At 36.2% G+C, this 19167-nt stretch overlaps 1 protein-coding gene across 1 annotated transcript in view; it reads left to right on the top strand.

The window, feature by feature from the left end:
* The window catches only part of LOC125226181, a 39129-nt gene extending 23457 nt beyond the window's left edge, over positions 1-15672 (top strand). Inside the window, 11 exon segments of the mRNA XM_048130094.1 lie at positions 503-609; positions 2255-2456; positions 3017-3254; positions 8344-8813; positions 9249-9349; positions 9351-9367; positions 9916-10032; positions 13558-13654; positions 13932-14054; positions 14333-14504; positions 14953-15672. Of these exon segments, the coding sequence (XP_047986051.1) occupies positions 503-609; positions 2255-2456; positions 3017-3254; positions 8344-8813; positions 9249-9349; positions 9351-9367; positions 9916-10032; positions 13558-13654; positions 13932-14054; positions 14333-14504; positions 14953-15476 (2168 nt within the window). The 3' untranslated portion in view covers positions 15477-15672.
* Positions 15673-19167: the final 3495 nt, after the last annotated feature.

Below are 19167 nucleotides of genomic sequence, written 5' to 3'. Positions count from 1 at the left end.
TCTTGCATGATGTAATAATTTGTGTGATATAATGGTGGAAATGTAATAAATGGATACATACAAAAAATGTGCATTAGGTTTTTCAGTATCTGAGCAAAAGTTAAATCCAAAAGATAGCCTTATTCATAGAATTCAGCAACATCTTACAAAACTTCACTACAGTTTGCCTTATGAATGGTTGATACTGAATAGGGAGAAACAATAATCAACAACTGGGTTTTATACACACCTTTGAACATTGGCAGTAGGCTACCTATACCAATTTAACTAGATCAGTGGTGGCCAAAGTATGGCCCGCAGAAGGATTATATCTGACCCATCGCCAGTCCTTCAATATAGTGTGTGATATTTATAATTGCATATTTGCTGTAGATTGACCCAAGTAAGGCTAAAATTACTTCATATTTTGGCCCCCAATAGAAAAAAAAATTGCTCATCACTGAACACTAGATGTTTCTTATTTCTATAAATGTGGATAAACTAACAGAAACAATAATTTTAGATGGCAGCAGAGACGAAATGAGCCAAAGTTCCATGCAGGATGCAGTTGCATCACTCACATGCCGCACCATCAGAATTGGCTCATATAAATATACTCCAAAAGAAAAGGTAAGTAGTAAAGTTTAGGTTTTAATAAATAAAAAATAAGTAAGGTAAAGAGGGGCATCAAATGCCATATGCAGAGGGCAGAATTGCTCATGGCAAAAATCAAACTCCAATAGAGTTGGAACGTTTAAATTTTATTGACTGTTGATTAAACTGAAATGATCTGTATATTGTTGAGTTGCTTTCGTCGTAAGTAAGGCAAGGATACTTGTTTATCCATTTGTTGACTGTTTTTTGTTTACGATTAACCATTTTTTCAAACATGAATTAGTTGCAAAAGGACTAGTAACAGAAATTGTATTCAAATGTCACACAATTTACTTTTAATCTAATCAAAGAGTGGCCATAAGTGACCAGTGGACACTATTTGTGACTGTGTTTAGTAAAACGTCCCACTTTGTGAGATATACTTGTATCTTTATATGAATAAACTGACAAAGCGGCTTTATAGCAATTGAAAAAGTGGGACGTTTTCCCTGGCACACTCACATTTAATAATGTAAAAATTGTAAACCATGGAAAAAAGATTAATTAGTTGAAATTACCAGCCAGTCGAAAAAACCCCCTGTACCTTAGTAGAGTTTCTACTCTCACATCAATTTAGAAAAAAAAATTACATCAAAACATTTACTGTTGACAAGTTGACAGATAAGATATGAAATATATTAAAGATAATTGGTAAATTGGTATTTATTTATTTAAGCTTTATTATTCTACATAAATGATTTTCTGTTCTTTATTTGTTTTTTATTATTATTGATTTTCTTCTGTAGCCTCCTCCAGCTGTTTCCATTTTACTTTATCTTTTGCCATTCCTTGCCTGCAGTAGCCACAATGTCATCCTGCCATTTGGATAGTGGATGTCCTCTCTTTCTTGAGCCCTGTGGCCCTTTCCACTTGGTAACCTTTCCTGTCCACCTGTCATCATTTAGCTTTGCCACGTAATCCGCCCGTCTCCATTTCATGCTCAGAGCAAAGCGAAAGTCATCAGTTACTTTTGTCTTTTTTAGGGTTCCATAGTCAACTAGGAATCCTTATAGTTTCGCCAAGTCTGTCTGTCCGTCCGTCCGTCCGCGGATAATCTCAGTCACCGTTAGCACTAGAAAGCTGAAATTTGGTACCAATATGTATATCAATCACGCCGACAAAGTAGTAAAATAAAAAGTGGAAAAAAATTTTTTGTTAGGGTACCCCCCCCACATGTAAAGTGGGGACTGTTTTTTTTTTTTCATTCCAACCCCAACGTGTGATATATTGTTGGATAGGTATTTAAAATTGAATAAGGGTTTACTAAAATCGTTTTTTTATAATATTAATATTTTCGGATATAATCGCTCCTAAAGGAAAGTGTGTGTCCCCCTCTAACTTGAACCATATGTTTAAAAAATATGAAAAAAATCACAAAAGTAGAACTTTACAAAGACTTTCTAGGAAAATTGTTTTGAACTTGATAGGTTCAGTAGTTTTTGAGAAAAATACGGAAAACTACGGAACCCTACACTGAGCGTGGCGCGACACGCTCTTGGCCGGTTTTATCTAACATCTGAGCATCTTATTCTGTTAAATTGGTATATTAATAAATAATTGTTCCGTATTTTGTAATTTGTGTATGCTTATCAGTTTCAGTACAATTTTATGACTTTTGCAGGTCACTATATCATCCAAAGGGGTTAAAATAGTTGCTCCTTCACTTAAAGATGAATCCCGCGATGTGGCACTCCAAATTCCTCTGAAAGATGTCGTGAGATTATTAGCACATTTCTCAAAAGGTGTACCAGTAATTTTCTTGTATACGGTCAACAAATGCGGATTTTACATAAGAAAAACACTTGACATGGTGGATGAGTCAGGTATGTGTTTAACAACATTATCCTCTTTTTCATTCATCATCATCGTCCTTGCGTTATCCCGGCATTTTGCGTCGGCTCACGGGAGCCTGGGTCCCGCTGTGACAACTAATCCCAAGATTTGGCGTAGGAACTAGTTTTAAAAAGCGACTGTCATCTGACCTTCCAACCCAAAGGGTAACTAGGCCTTATTGGAATTAGTCCGGTTTCCTCACGATGTTTTCCTTCACCAAAATGCGATCGGTAAAAAATATCAAACTCATTATTCTCATTTTCATTATGTGCAAATATTTTTTTACAACCTTACATTGATATGCCATATATGAATATTTCAAATGAAGACACAATCAATAGAAGATTTATATTGACAATATAAAATTATAAATATTTGTGTAACTGTACTTGAAATCTGTTAAATAATACAAGGTGTAACATAAAGGTCCTAGTGCTTGATATTGTAATGTCCGTTGGATGACGCCTGTCTCAATTAAGTATAATAAAATAACAATACTGTGACACCTATTTTAAACCGTTAGATATTGAACTATTACAATTGTCTACAGGTCCATATTATAACCCAATGTCAAAAATCGATCCACAAAGAAGAATAACATTGTTGCCGGACTGTATATCAGAGGAAGCAAAGTCAGCATTTAAAATACTGTTCGGCAAAACTATGGATGAACTGAACGGTCGAGAGGCTAATGACATTTTGGTCAGAACGTGTACGAAAGAAGGCAACAGCGTGGCTAAGATGACCACGCGGTCGTCGAGTGCTTCCAGTACTAGTGGAGCTAAAAGGTAAATAGTAACACATTAGCTTATGAGAGAGCCTAAACAGGTTATACTACTACTACTGGCCTTAGCGTCTATTTCAGACGATTTATCGTGCAATGTCCGAGAAACAGCACTTTGATGGCTAAACAGATCTATGTGAGAGTGACATACTTTGCCACGTAGCTGACAAGGGAAGGAAGTAATGCAACACAGATTGCAACGCCCTTTTCAAGCTACGGTATCAGGTTTATTTCGATCAGGTGCTACCATTTTATGAAATATAAAAGAAAGCAGATTTGTAATAGTGAATAATTATCTAGAATCTGTAGAGTCTGTAGTGGTATTTAGTTCATTGATTAGTTTAGAATATTTAGTTGGTTATTTAACTTAGTAAACGTAAGTAAAAATGCACAGTTTAGTTATTATAGTCTAGAGCCAATTTGGCCACAAGTCGTCTCCTTCACGATTTTCGTCGACATCTCTTCTAAATACCTAAAACAGGTATGGATATGTTCCTCGTTCTCTCCAGATTACGAATTGACCTGTTTTAGTTTAAGGACGGGGGGACGGGTCGAGAAAAAGGGGGGGAAAGATGGCGACCGACCATCATAGATATTTATTCACATCTCGAGTCCTATGGCACCAATCTGTTCGTGCGAGGTGTCATTTGAAAGCTTATTAAACCTACTTTAATTGTTTTCAAATAACTATGCTCATAAAATTAACCATTTAGGAAATATTTGAAAATATGTGTTTTTTTATCGCGCATGAATTGCACAAGTACTAGTAAAAAATGCGTCTAACTCAATAAACAATAACTTTACCGCAATTGATGTTATTATAAAATTTTTGCGTCTATTCATGCTCTTTCTAAAAATATAAGTTTCATTGGTATATGATAATATATAACCATGTAATTAAGAATTTTGTTTGGCAGGGGTTATCCTCCAGGTCGCATAAACGGGCGCTGACCGTAGTAAAGTATTCAATATTTTTGAGGTCTTATTTTACGGATCCATATGTGAGAGGTATCGTTTGAAAGATAATTAAACCTACTATAATTGTTTACACATAACTATTGTATTAAAGGTAGCTGTTTACATAATATTTGAAAATATGTGTTTTTTATCGAGCATGAATCGCACAAGTACTGGTAAAAAATGCTTCTAAGTCAATAAACAATAACGTTACCGCAATTGATGTTATTATAAAATTTACGCGACTATTCATGAGCTTCCTAAAAATATAAGTTTTATTGGTAAGTGATAATATCTTATACTATTAAACGAGCAATTCTTGTATATTTATTTATTTATTTATTTATTTATTTATATATTTATTTATATATACCGACGATCTCGGAAACCGCTCTAACGATTTCGCTGAAATTTGTTTTGTGGGGGTTTTCGGGGGTGAAAAATCGATCTAGCGTAGCCTTAGATCCCGGAAAACGCGAATTTTCGAGTTTTCATGAGTTTTTCTTTCGCATTTGTAAACGTAAAATATGGTCCTTAATTTCGCCGCGCGCGCATCGATTCCGCTTAGCTCAGTCGCACGAGGTCGGTCTAATGTACGCAGATAGATCGTAGGTGTCAGGGTTTCGAATCCCGGCCAGAAATTAAGTTTTTGTTTTTTGTCTTTTTTTTTGTTTTTGTATTTATAAGAGTTTTTTTTTATCTAAAGACGTGATATATTAAAATAGAACCGAGCGAAGCTCGGTCGCCCAGATATTAACCATTAAATTACGAATTTTGTTTCGTAGTGGTCACTCCGCCGGTCGCATAAAAATGAGCGCTGACCGTAGTAAAGTATTCAATATTTTTAAGTTCTTATTTTACGGATCCATATGTAAGAGGTATCATTTGAAAGCAAATTAAACCTACTATAATTATTTTTGAATAACTATAGTTATAAAGGTAGCTGTTTACAAAATATTTGAAAACATGAGTTTTTTTTCGAGCACGAGTTGCACATATACAGATAAAAAATGCTTCTAACTTCATAAACCATAACTTTACCGCAATTAATGTTATTATAAAATTTACGCGAAATTTCACGCGCTTTCTAAAAATATAAGTTTTATTGGTGTATGATAATATATGACCAAGTAATTACGAATTTGGTTTAGTAGGGGTCACTGCGCCCTGTCACGATATTGGGTGCTGACTGACCGTCGCCAAATTTTCTACGTTACTCAGATCCTATTTTACTGATACATTTGTGAGAGGTATCATTTGAAAGCATATTATGTGTACTATCTTTATTTCTAATATTTCAAGTCGAAACTGTAGAAGTTTATAAAATATTTGATTAGTAATATGTGTATTTTATTGTGCATGAATAGCATTGGCATTGATAAGACACGCTTCTAGCTCAATAAATTATAGTTTTCCGCAATTGAAATAATAACAAAATAAACGGAAAATGTATGACTTACACAAAAAATAAGTTTGGTTTGTATTGCATAAACAATTAATTTGAATTTGTTCAGCTCACCTACTGCGCACCATCATATAAATGGATGTCCACGGGCGTTGCCTTTTTTCATGATTTTTCAGATTTTATTTCACTAGTCGTATATTCATAATAAATATAATCTATCACGTATCGAATTTACTTATATACTTAATTGATCAGTAAAATAAAATCTGTAAAATGATGAAAAAATTAAGGCAACGGCGGTGGACATCCGTTTATATGACGATTGACCGTGCGCAGTGGGTATGGTGGACAAATTAAGATTAATTGTTTAAGCAAAACTAACAAAACTCATTTTTTGTAAAGGCCATACATTTTGCGGTTCATTTCGTTATTATATCAATTGCGGAAAAATATAATTTATTGAGATAGAAGCATGTTTCACTCGTATCAGTGCGAATGCTATTCATATACAGTAAAAATACACATATTGTCAAATATTTTGTAAACTTCTACAATTACGACTAAAATTATTAAAAAGTAACGATAGTACGCATAATATGCTTTCAAATGATACCTCTCACAAATTGATCGCTAAAATAGGATCTGAGAAATACATAAAATTAGGCGACGGTTAGCACCTATTTACGTCACGGGGGTGCAGTGACACCTGCTAAACCAAATTCGTAATTACTTGGTTGTATAATATCATACATCAATAAAACTTATATTTTTAGAAAGCATATGAAATGTTCTGTAAATCTTATCATAACATTATTTGCGGTAAAGTTATTGTTTATTGGTCATGCACCAAATCTTAAAAATTATGAAAACGGCAACGAAAATGGTCATCCATGTATATGACGGTGCGCAGTGAGTATGATGGATAAATTAACATTAATTCTTTATGCAATACTGACAAAACTTATTATTTGAAAAGGTCATACATTTCGCCGTTTATTTTGTTATTATATCAATTGCGGAAAAAATATAATTCATTGAGCTAGAGGCATGTTTTACTCACATCGGTTCCAATGCATATTTTCAAATATTTTGTTAGCTACTACAGTTACAAATAAAATTATTGAGAACTAATGATAGTACGCATAATATGCTTTCAAAAGATTCCTGTAAAATGGAATAGGATCCGAAAAATATAGAAAATTTGGCGACGGTCAGCATCCATACGTGGCCGGGCGCTGTGGCCCCTACTTAACCATATTTGTAATTACTTGGTTATATAATATTATACACCAATAAAACTTATGTTATTAGAAAGCGCACGAAATTCCGCGTAAATCTTATACTAACATCAATTCCGGAAAAGTTGTTGTTTATTGATTAAGAAGCATTTTTTACCAATAGGTACTTGTGCGACTCATGGTCTATAAAACACATATTTTCAAATATTTTCTAAACAGCTACCTTTATGATTATAGTTATTTATAAAAAAATATAGTAGGTTTAATTAGCTTTGAAACGATACCTCTCGCATATGGATCCGTAAAATAGGACCTCAAAAATATCGAATACTTTACTACGGTCAGCGCCCATTTCTGCGACCGGGCAGAGTGACTTCTGCTAAATCAAATTTGTAATTACATGGTTATATATTATCATATACCAATGAAACTTATATTTTTAGAAAGAGCATGAATAGACGCGAAAATTTTATAATAACATCAATTGCGGTAAAGTTATTGTTTATTGAGTTAGACGCATTTTTTCTAGTACTTGTGCAATTCATGCGCGATAAAAAAACACATATTTTCAAATATTTCGTAAACGGTTACTTTTATGAGTATAGTTTTTATAAACAATTAAAGTAGGTTTAATAAGCTTTCAAACGACACCTTGCACGAACAGATTGGTGCCATAGGACTCGAGATGTGAATAAATATCTATGATGGTCGGCCGCCATCTTTCTCCCCCCTTTTTCTCAACCCGTCCCCCCCTCCTTAAACTAAAACAGGTCAATTCGTAATCTGGAAATAACGAGGAACACATCCATACCTGTTTTAGGTATTTAGAGGAGATGTCGACGACTTTTTGTAAAAGAGGTCGTTTGGTCCCTGACTATTAGTTACTAAAATGATTTTTATTGAGATGCTATCACAATTATCATCCTCCTTGCGTTATCCCGGCATCGGCATTCGCCACGGCTCATGGGAGCCTGGGGTCCGCTTTGGAAACTACTACCAAGATTTGGCGTAGGCACTAGTTTTATGAAAGCGACTGCCATCTGACCTTCCAACCCGAAGGGTAACTAGGCCTTATTATAATTTAATTATAATATTATAATTTGTTGCAAAACAAATTCACCACAGTACTGGTACCGGTACCATTGTCTATAATAGACATGTCCCATTCCCATCCCTACTGCTAATCATAAAGGCGCGCCATTATTTGAAACGACCAATGGCAGCACCGTGCGCGCCCGCCTCACCCCGCAAGGATTGGTGATTTGCGTCTCGAACAATATCGCTTGCATTTGGCTTCTAGTGGGGTGTTCTGTGTTTCCAGGTTATATGTTTCAGAGAAAAAACATGAAGTCTTGTGACCGCTTTTCCAAATGAATGTAGTGCCCATTTTCCTCTCTATTGACAATAATGTCAATAATTGAGTACTCAGAAAACCATTTACAGAAACCTTTCCAATAAATGAATATCCTCCTAATTCTCTTACTCTGTTTCAGCTCTGGCCCTACAGATATAAGACAAATATTAATTTATCCGCCTGGGAAAGGTGGTATACCAATCAATACAGAAGACTATATGTGCCTAGCCCAAGACCAATTCTTAAATGACGTGATAATAGACTTCTATTTAAAATATTTAGTTCATGACGTCCTCACAAACACACAGAGAGAAAAGACTCATATATTTAGTACTTTCTTTTACAAAAGACTAACCACAAAACCGAGTAAAGTTAACAAAAGTTCGAATCCGCACGAGTGGGACAACAGTCTGACGCCGGCGCAAAAGAGGCACGCGCGCGTCAAAACGTGGACTAAAAACGTGAATATATTCGAAAAAGACTTCATCGTAGTTCCTATTAATGAGAATTGTCATTGGTTTGTGGCTATTATATGTTTTCCCACCATCGAGGGATGTCGGAGTATGATAGACAACCGGATAGTTACTCCACAGGAGATTAAAAAAAGAGGTAAGATATTTTCATTGCAACAACAGATAAGACAATTATAAAGTAATTGAATTATTTTGGAAGCTTTGTTGCACATTTACTTACGCATGTTCAGATAAATTCAAATCTTAGACCTACTTTCCATTACCGTTTGAGCTGTGACGACATCATACCATCAAACTGATCTGTTGGAAAAAGCACCTAGTTAGGCTAGTTGACCATCTGGGTTTGTTAGAAATGTTAGAATTGTCTTGTTGAGTATATTGGTCGCTTGTTTCAAAAATGTGTTGCTTAACTTCAAACTTGGGTAAATCCTAAATTAAGGTTGAATGTATAAAAAATATGTGATCTGAAAGATAATCAACCTTAAAGTAGAATGGATTTACCCAAGTTTGAAGTTAAGCGACACAAATGTACTTTTTAAAACACTTGTTAATAATATATGTTTTTGTTTAGAACGACGGTCGTCTATGCAGATAGGCAACACCACGATAACGCCGCTGACCAAGCAAGAGCAGCTTACATTAAGTTGCGATGGGGACAATCTCAGCGAGCGCGACGAGGCCGAAGCCGAGGTAATGTCGTTCACGAAAACCTATATATGCTTCCACCACTAGTGTTTAGTGTACCACTTAACTCAGGTGGTTATTAACCCTTTAACCGCCAGAGTCTGATATATAAGACATCACATATCCAGCTCATTCCGCCATAGTCTGATAAATAAGACAAAGATCTGATTTGGTTTTTACAGCCCATTTATAACTCCCATAACTATGCCAACCTTACTCTGCGTGGTACAATACCTGTCGGTGGCGACACGAGCACGCTCGATCAAAAATTTCTGGCGGTTAAAAGGTTAAAGAAGTTGTCAGCCAAGCTGTACAAATAATTCGTCAGACGATCCTAAATGTATGGTGTGATGAACAATAGTTTGTAACATTACCTGCTACGAATAATATTTGATGCTGACTGTACCTACCGGTGTTTTTTTCACCAGCAGTCTGTAGCTAACCATAGTTACCTCTTACCACTTTTTAAACCGAAGACATACCAAACAAACGAACTTCTTCCTACTTTGACCAGCAACATGTGTCTAAAATAAATGTTTTTATTTTTTAAACAGGAGAGTGACCTGGACATGCAATGCGATTCCGACGAGGAGGAGGCCGAGGCGGCCGCTGCTGCGCCCGAAGTTAAAGGTTGAGGCGCCTCCGCCGACCAAAACGGAACCTATTAAACAGTAAGTCCAAATCTTGCTATATTTTATCTCAAAACCGATGGTTGACTATAGTTTCATGTAAAAATCATGCAATTTTAATTTGTTGCTTGTAAAAATGTTTTATATTTCAAAACCTTTCATATTTTAATACATTACGAACAAAAAAAATTGCAATATGGTTGTGCATGTTATTTCTTCTCGCCGTAGATGTAAATAACTTAAAAATAAAAAATCGATCAAATCAACTGAAGTTTTGAAAATTGGAAGTTACTACCTACCAGAATAGATACTTCAATTTGCGGTGTGTGTGTGGATTGAGTGAGCACCTTCCGAAAATATAAAAAAATATGCTGATCATTTAGTAAAAGTTCTAAAACAATTGTAAAACGAATCTCTGAATTTGTAAAAAGATAAATCAAAAGATACAGCCATTAACATGTGCTCACTCAGTTCTCACAAACTACCAACGAAAACAGTGAATATATTCATTTAACATATAATATTTATATACTAACATTTAGTAAAAAATAGGCCAACCTACCTCTATAAATATTAGATCACCTAGTGACGTATTAAATTTTTTACAAATAGTTTCTTATGCTCACTCAATCCACACACTTTTGAAAAGCCGAATTTTGATGAAAAACATAAGATTTAAACCGCTATTATATGTGTATAGTTTAGTAAAAGTGAAATGGGAATTTGTAAAATACAAAACGAACCAATAACGTGTCAGGTTTTTTTATAATAAATTTTTGTAAGTGCTCACTCAGTCCACACGTATTGAGAAAGTTAAAAATGTAAATATCTTACGATTTGTAGCACCTAAGACACTCGAAAGTACTTCAACATTTAGTAAAAATTTTTACTAAATATCCACCATCTAATATTTTATATTCGTTGTCTGGTTTTAAAGATATTCAGACATAACTTTTCTCATACAAATGTATCAAGTAGGGTGACCACACTATGTCGGCTCCTGATTTTCCCCACCTTCCCATTGTCATATTGAGATTGGGGAGTTTCGTTCAATTTTGATAATAGTTTACCGGATTTGTAAGTGGGAGCGAGAAAAGAATAACTATTTCTCGGTCCCACTTACAAATCCGGTACGCTCATCTGTTAGCGCGATTAGATTACCAGGTTCTGGTTTCTTACTAGTGAAGTATATTATATTCTTTGTTTCTTACCAATTATCATTCATGTCCTTTTTAATGCATGCATGTCGATATGGTTATTATCCTGACGTCGATAAAAATTACACAATACACATCATCACTAGGCCAAGAACATAACCTAAAAACAGTTTGCAGATGGAGAATTAATATGGTATTAGTTTAATATTATCAAAATTGAACGAACGAAACTCCCCAATCTCAATATGACAATGGGAAGGTGGGGAAAATCAGGAGCCGACATAGTGTGGTCACCCTACTTGATACATTTGTATGAGAAAAGTTATGTCTGAATATCTTTAAAACCAGGCAACGAATATAAAATATTAGATGGTGGATATTTAGTAAAAATTTTTACTAAATGTTGAAGTACTTTCGAGTGTCTTAGGTGCTACAAATCGTAAGATATTTACATTTTTAACTTTCTCAAAACGTGTGGACTGAGTGAACACTTACAAAAATTTATTATAAAAAAACCTGACACGTTAGTGGTTCGTTTTGTATTTTACAAATTCCCATTTCACTTTTACTAAACTATACACATACGAGGGCTGATTGAAAAGTTCGCGGCTTAAGTATGAAATCAAAACCAAAGTTTTTTTATAATATTTTTATTTCTCTACGTAGTCCCCGTTAAGGTCTTTGCACTTATTCCATCTGGATTCCAAAGCCATTATACCACTTTTAAAAAAAAATCCTCCAGGCCTTCAAAATAGGTATCCACTTCAGCTTGGACCTCGTCGTTGGTCAAAAATTTCTTACCACCCATGTGTTTTTTTTAAGTTTGGAAATAAATGGAAGTCCGATGGTGCCAAATCGGGTGAATAAGGCAGATGCGGCAATAATTCAAACCCGCAATTATGAATTTCTGCCATTGACTTTAGTGACGTATGCACGCGTGCATTGTCCTGGTGGAAAAGAACTTTCTTTGTCAGCACTCCAGGTCTTTTTACTTTCAAAGTCGACGTAAAAGTCGACGTAATCGACGTAAAAGTTCGCAATAATAGTCCGAGTTTATAGTCGTACCTTTTTGGAGATAGTCAACCATTATTACACCCTTTGCGTCCCAGAACACTGATGCCATAACTTTATTTGCCGACAAAATGGCCTTTGCCTTTTTGGGTGGCGGAGATCCAGCACGAACCCACTGTTTTGATTGCTGTTTAGTCTCGGGCGTATAGTGGTAGACCCATGTCTCATCCATAGTAACATATCTGTCCAAATAGTCTTGAGGGTCAGCTTCATACAGGTCTAGACAGTCGCGTGAAATTGTTAGACGAGTGATTTTTTGTTCCACTGAAAGGAGCTTTGGAACCCATCTCGCCGACACCTTGGAAAACCCTAATTCGTTAACTATAATATTTTGAGTTTTTTCACAGGAGATGCCTACGATGTCGGCTATTTTTCTCACTTTTAACCGTCGGTCTTGGATTATCATTTTGCATACAGTTGCCACATTATTTGGATTGGTCGCAGTAGTTGGCCTCCCGGAGCGAGGGTCATCTGCGATACTGACTCGTCCCCGCTTGAATTCAGCTGCCCACTTTTTTACCATCGTATATGATGGACCGGATTGCCCTAATGTACACTGCATATCTTCATAAATTTGTTTCGCAGTCAATCCTTTTCTATGAAGATATTTAATTACATCACGTTGCTCCAAATTGACCATTGTGAAAAAACTGCTTACACGTATTTTTAAATGAGAGGAAAAACTTATTTTAAAATATAGCATTTAATTAAAATTTCGCGGGATGACAACTTAATAATGACAGTTCAAAATGACGGCAGGAAAAAGAAACTAAGTTTTTTTTTTAATGGTCAGGCCGCGAACTTTCCAATCAGCCCTCGTATAATAGCGGTCTAAATCTTATGTTTTTCATCAAAATTCGGCTTTTCAAAAGTGTGTGGATTGAGTGAGCATAAGAAACTATTTGTAAAAAATTTAATACGTCACTAGGTGATCTAATATTTATAGAGGTAGGTTGGCCTATTTTTTACTAAATGTTAGTATATAAATATTATATGTTAAATGAATATATTCACTGTTTTCGTTGGTAGTTTGTGAGAACTGAGTGAGCACATGTTAATGGCTGTATCTTTTGATTTATCTTTTTACAAATTCAGAGATTCGTTTTACAATTGTTTTAGAACTTTTACTAAATGATCAGCATATTTTTTTTTATTTTCGGAAGGTGCTCACTCAATCCACACACATACCAATTTGCGATGGAAATAATTGTGGACAAATTGTAAGCTTATTCTAAGTATTAAAGTTTATAATATAACACTTACAATATACTACAACTTTGCTGATTGTTTCCATTTTGATCAATATGTGACAGTTCTAATATAAGCTCTCTTTTTACAGACCCTGCATACTGATCTTTGATTCCCTTGCTGGAGCCTCCAGATCAAGAGTGGTAGCTACATTGCGAGACTACCTTACCTGTGAATATCAAGCAAAGGTAAACACTTTAATTATAGATATTTTTGCTTAACAGGTCTATGAAGAACGATTGTATTTTATACTAAGGATTACGTCGTGTCTTGCGTGGGCGACGGTCGCGCGACCGTCGCCGTCGCGTCTCATACTTCCATATCGATAAGGTTTGATTTCGTGTGCGTCGCATCGCCGTCGCGCGACCGTCGCCCACGCAAGCCACGGCGTTACACCAGTTACCTCTTTTGTTCTAAAACCGATTTATTTTTTATTAAACGGAATTTTCATCATTCATGTTACAGATCTCTGCCACGAAAGTGTTTAATAAAGATAACATCAAAGGAAGCTGTCCGAAGATCCCGCAACAGAACAATTTTACCGATTGCGGGCTTTATCTCCTGCAGTACGTGGAACAGTTCTTCAAGGTAAAAATATTTGGCATATTTATTACACACCACAATCGGATGTTGTCATTATTATATTAGAGGGATAATCCCACTTTCGAAATTATCCCATTACACCACACTGCGTTCACTGCGATTTACCATATATAAAACAAGCTTTCATGAAATGCTCAATGTGTAAATTTTGATAGGCAATAGCCACATAAGCTTTATATTTATTATAGCATTTTCATTGGTATTGTCGCCAGCTCTGCATCGAACCTTGTTATTTCATTTTAATCATTTAATGTAATTTTCAGGACCCAGTTAAAGACTACGCGCTGCCCATCAAACAGTTGGCGAACTGGTTCGACGAAATCGTGGTGACTCGGAAGCGAGAAGAAATCTCCTTGCTGCTGAAGGCGCTCATGAACCGCTACAATCCGGACTCGCATTTAACTCTGCCCGATATTGCATTCCCGACTCTCAATGGTACGTGCAATATCTATCTGTGTAGATTTTGTCCTGACATTAGTGTGAACGCAAGAGGCGCGCTTTTATTGGTTGATTTGATTGAGTTGCTGTTGATTCGCAGCTCGCAATGCCGCACCGCTTTCATTCTGTCTGCAGCCTAATAATCATGTGTTTTCACTTTGTTTGCCGCATGAGTAGTTTTTGAGTTTATCGCGAACACACAGAGACACACAGACAGACGCGGCGGGAGACTTATAAGGTGTAGAGATGATTGAAACACTTTCTTAGCTTATATTGACCGGGATATAGACCGTGATTACCTTTTTGATTTTTGTCGAGCTCCCGATATTATATCCCGATATATTTTTTTATCCCGGTCAATATAAGTCTAATGAAAATAACCGTGAATCATTAAAAACTCTTACTTTCTTAGCTGTTGTTCAATAATTATTTTTCCATATTTCAGGTAAGTTAGTCGAAAATGACGAACACCAAGATGAATCAGATGGAGACAAAGCGAATTCTAGCACAAGCAAAATCATCAAAACAGAAGTAAAAGAAACAGAGAGCGGCACAATGCTCACTTTCGTCAAACAAATATCGGGTGACATCCTACTGAAGCCCAACTTCTCGGATGCGACCGACACGTTGCTTCGCAAAACCATCAGGATCGCTAGCGACGCCGAGAACAGACTGCAACTCAAACCAGGGTTCATCAAAAAGGGTGACAATGAAAACCAAATTCTGATTCCTATCAAGCTCCACTCTAGCAGTGAATTAGTTAAAGACATTCAAAATACGTTACTAGGTAATAAGAATAATAAAAGTATGGGTGATAAAAAACATGGTGTAAATAATCAAAATGTATCCAGTGTGCACTTCAGACAAACCGTGAGTGAGAGTGACGGCAATTCATTCCTAAAGACGCGGCGGGTCAACAAGCTCGACGATGTCAACGAAAGCAAAAAATTCAAACGGAACGAATGCTAAATGTTGCCTGTCCATATACCATATCTATTAAATTATTATTAATTTAATAAAGTGTAAAGTTGTTACATGGACTCTGTAAATATTATTTAATAATTAACATGTATTAAATTTACTGTATTTTATAATGTAAAGATTTAATTAACTTGTGTAATTATATTAGTTTCCACAAAATATAAACCTGGAGGTTAAGTTATTTCGAAGTTTTTTTTATAATATAACTAATCCTGAGAAACAATCGCGGTAGATAGGTGTGGAGGTCGACAGGTTAATAACCCTTAAATGCATGTTTTTTTTCTTTTAACTAGAAATTAATAATGTGATAGACAATGGTTTTCTGACTAGGAAAAATAATAAAAAAATATTTAACATCGATTTTAATACTAAATCAGTGTTAGAAGAAAAATAGGCTAAATCTTACTTATATAAATATATAATTACTAGTAAAATTTATAAGAAAACTTTTACTACTATTAAAAAGGTACACTATTTGAGAAACCCCTATGATAAAATGATTAGTGAGCGTCAGGACCCCTGGACCACTACAGATATTTGATGTTTAGTACATACTAAAATTTAGTACCTATTTGATACTATTTGGTACCTGAGTACATATATTTGGTACCTCCACTGATTTCGAAAAATCGAGCGAATAAAGTGGCCAGACATTCTGACGTCAGGATGTCTGGACCATTTTTGGTTTACATAGTTCTAGACAACATTACTAATTGATATCTTAGTCAATATTTACTACCTATTTGGTACCTGTCCATATATTTTTTTCAAATTTTTTTGGCGTACCAGAAAAAAGTTATGATGGAATTTAAAGTTGTGAGCCCAGCCGTGGCGTTGAAGTATGTAGCGCCTGTCAAAAGAATAGAGGCAAATCCGCCTGCCCTCCTGCGCGTCAACTTAAATAGGATTTTATTTTTAGGCACTCGCACATCAATTAATTAGTGTAATTACACTAGTTTTCCATTTTCCTCCTGAGAGAACCTCCTACAGTCTCAATAACGTCTAATCTCATGTCATGTCCCTGAGAGACATCTCCTGGCGGAGAAATTTGTAAATCAGTTTACCCCTGACAGCCGGTCATTTTTGCGACTGTTCAGCAGCTGTAGAGCTGTATGGCAGATTTGGCGGCATTGTGGTTGTAGGTACTGATAGTAGATGATTGATTTGATGTTTGTATTTATTCTTAATTCATAATTGACACTAATCGATGCAAAAAACAAATGTTACCGAAAGCAGTGGTTTATTTATATGATGAACCCCTATAACGGAGCTCGTGGACCATAGAATGGTCCACATCATCAAAATACATCCTATATACCAATATTACCAATGACGCTGTTAATTATAACAGTTTATGCTATTTCCCCCCTAGAATTTGCCCAACTGTTGCCACTACGTGTTTAGGTCTCTCAGGAGGAAAATGGAAAACTAGTGTAATTACACTAATTACTTTTTCCCCTCACTTGCTCGGAAACACGAGTTTTGTCCTTTAATACCAGCGGGTAAAAACGCATTTTATTCACTAGTGGGTAAAGTAATTTGACCTTGAATAAAGTCAAATTGACTGCTTTAAAATTGATAAAAGTAGGTGAATCTAGTTATAAAGATGATTTACCACCTGGGGAACTACTGGAAGCAGTGATGAACGCAATTTTTGCGTTGTAGTTTCCTCGCTATAGTGAGGGGAAAAGTTTTGTGTTACACTCGGGTGCAAATGTATTTTACTTTTCGTGTGTTAAAAAACTCGCAAGTTCAGGATTCTATTCTCGAACCACTCGCTTCGCTCGTGGTTCAACTATAGAATCCTTTCACTTGCTCGTTTTTCAATTCCACACTCGGCGTTAAAATACAACTTTGCCCCCTTGTATAACAAATAACTATTATATTTCGACTATATTAATGCCCAGCGCCGGCCCGTGCCGCCGATCAGGGTAGAGCGAGTTTGAGTTTCGGCGCCCTTGACAAGAAGTTTTACTACGCAAGAAAAAACCGGTCAAGAGCGTGTGAGCGTGTCGGGCCACGCTCAGTGTAGGGTTCCGTAGTTTTCCGTATTTTTCTCAAAAACTTCTGAACCTATCAAGTTGAAAACAATTTTCCTAGAAAGTCTTTATAAAGTTCTACATTTGTGATTTTTTTCATATTTTTTAAACATATGGTTCAAAAGTTAGAGGGGGGGGACGCACTTTTTTTTCCTTTAGGAGCGATTATTTCCGAAAATATTAATATTATCAAAAAACGATCTTAGAAAACCCTTATTCATTTTTAAATACCTATCTAAAAATATATCACACGTTGGGGTTCGAATGAAAAAAAATATCAGCCCCCACTTTACATGTAGGGAGGGTACCCTAATAAAACATTTTTTCCATTTTTTATTTTTGCACTTTGTTGGCGTGATTGATATACATATTGGTACCAAATTTCAGCTTTCTAGTGCTAACGGTTACTGAGATTATCCGCGGACGGACGGACGGACGGACGGACGGACAGACAGACATGGCGAAACTATAAGGGTTCCTAGTTGACTACGGAACCCTAAAAAAGGCGCGAGCGTAGCGAGTGCGAAATTTTTTTCATAGTAAGTAATGCCGTAATATTTATAATACAGAATGTATGGATTTCATCATACGAAAGGGACAAAGGTTTGAACTTTCTCAGTCACACCCTAGTATAGTTACGTGGGGCTGAACGTGGATATCACGTACCTACATAAAATAACAAACAAAATGGAGTAGGTACTATAGTGGCCAAGTCAGGAAAGCAGACTCGGAATGAAAACGCGAGCGCGGAATTTTTCCTAAGTAACTAAAAGAGAAGTGATATAAATAGTGAGCGCGAGCGAAGCGAGCGGGAATTTTCGTTTTTGGCATATTTTGGGATATTTTGACTTCACAGGGCGCCTATGTTCCCGACTAATACTATTATTTTTATGATACTAAGAGTTAATTAAGAGATTAACTGCGGACTCGATCTTCACTGTCGGGATGCCCATTTCGGTATTTTGCCACTAAGTGCCCTTCGGGATCTTCGTGCGTTGAAGTTCGCTTATCTTCTCCTGTGACACACAAAGTTGCGCCTCTCTGAGACGTTTTGCGCCTTTGGCTTTATGAGGAACTCCGCTTTGGACTAACGGATAGACTCATATTTTTGCATTTGGATAGCGACGTAACTTTGTCGTTCGGCCGCACAACGTTCAATGTGGTTCGTCTAGGGAGAATCCTCCATTTACGGCGCCCTAGCAACAGCACCCTGAGTGTTGGTATATGTTGGGAATGTGGTGCAACTTTCCACTTAATCTGAATTACAATTCTAGATTTTCAATAGCTGGATTCATTCCCGACTCTTCTCGCCATTTTGTGATATGTGCGCGCCCACGCAACGTATAATTTTTTTGTATGGATTTTTCCACATTCTCGATTTTAGCGCCCCCTTACCGTGTGGCGCCTAGAGCGGCCGCTCCACTCGCTCTACCCTTAATCCGGCCCTGTTAATGCCACTAGTCAGTAGTAGAGATGATGTGCGAGTGCCTAAAACTAAATTCCTATTTAAGTTGACGCGCGCAGGAGGGCAGGCGGATTTGCCTCTATACTTTTGACAGGCGCTACATACTCCAACGGCACGGCCGGGCTCACAACTTTAAATTCCGTCATAACTTGTTTCTGGTACGCCAAAAAAATTT

Source organism: Leguminivora glycinivorella, chromosome 5 (assembly GCF_023078275.1).
Source record: "Leguminivora glycinivorella isolate SPB_JAAS2020 chromosome 5, LegGlyc_1.1, whole genome shotgun sequence".
In the NCBI taxonomy this organism is placed as follows: domain Eukaryota; kingdom Metazoa; phylum Arthropoda; class Insecta; order Lepidoptera; family Tortricidae; genus Leguminivora; species Leguminivora glycinivorella.
The sequence above is the reverse complement of the archived record's forward strand: the minus strand, read 5'-3'. Positions and strand labels throughout refer to the sequence as shown.